Below are 862 nucleotides of genomic sequence, written 5' to 3'. Positions count from 1 at the left end.
TTTTTTTTTTCTTGCTACAGATATGGAAGTTTAAGTACAAGCTTAAGGAGAAAAAAAAAAAACCTTATGTACACAGCTCCAACTAATTTTGGTGCATCAATGTGATGGTCTTTCACCCCCAACATTCAGTATTGAAGATGACACCCCACACCCTCAGATTCTATCATTAAATTCTCAAAATTACTTAATGATTTCAGCTGCTGGCTAATCGAATCTATAGTCTTTTGGCAGGCAACAAACATTTCAGAAGACATAACAAAATCCCTCTCCTGCAGAAATGTAATGCATTTTATTAAGAATATAGGAATTATTCTCAAAACTGAGAGAGGAAAAGAGAACACTGCAAAATCAAAATTTACCTTTCTCAACATAATCTTGTCTTCTTGCTTCTTTGTGGACATTTGCAGAAAAATTGGCTTCTCTTCATCTACTTCCTGACGCAATGATGACACCATGTCTTGCAGCCTCTTAACTTCCAAATGTGCTGACTCCAGCTGAGTCTCCATTTCTTCTCTGCTTGCTGCTAATCCTGCAGAAATTGCTCTCTCCTCTTCCACTTTCCTTTCCAGTAAGTTTGCCTTCTTATACAGATCCTCCACTTCAATCTTCTTTGCCACCATAGTAGCTTCTGCTTCAGCGTTAAATTCTGTTGATGCCGCTCTTTCTTCATCAATAATTCTTTCCAGCGAACTTACGTTGTCATGCAGTTGCCTGACTTCAAAATTAGCTGAACTCAGCTGAGATTGCCAGTGCTCCACTTCCTCTTCTAATAACCTGATCCTCTCCCTCAGCTTCACAGATTCCATAGTGGCTGATTCAAGCTCTACGCTCAGTTTCTTTCTATTTGCTTCTTCATCTTCCA

The 862-nt window shown here is 39.0% G+C and overlaps 1 protein-coding gene across 1 annotated transcript; it reads right to left on the bottom strand.

Moving 5' to 3' along the window:
- Positions 1 to 7: 7 nt before the first annotated feature.
- LOC110037903 (centrosomal protein of 83 kDa-like) lies at positions 8 to 856 on the bottom strand. The gene is made up of 2 exons (XM_020742644.1): positions 360 to 856; positions 8 to 269 (listed from the first exon to the last, which is right to left on the bottom strand). Exons 1-2 carry the CDS (start codon positions 804 to 806, stop codon positions 126 to 128), a joined length of 591 nt encoding a protein of 196 aa, XP_020598303.1. The 5' UTR covers positions 807 to 856; the 3' UTR covers positions 8 to 125.
- Positions 857 to 862: the final 6 nt, after the last annotated feature.

This window comes from Phalaenopsis equestris, unplaced genomic scaffold, assembly GCF_001263595.1.
Source record: "Phalaenopsis equestris unplaced genomic scaffold, ASM126359v1 Scaffold226878, whole genome shotgun sequence".
NCBI classification, from domain to species: domain Eukaryota; kingdom Viridiplantae; phylum Streptophyta; class Magnoliopsida; order Asparagales; family Orchidaceae; genus Phalaenopsis; species Phalaenopsis equestris.
This window is presented reverse-complemented; position numbering and strand designations above follow the sequence as displayed.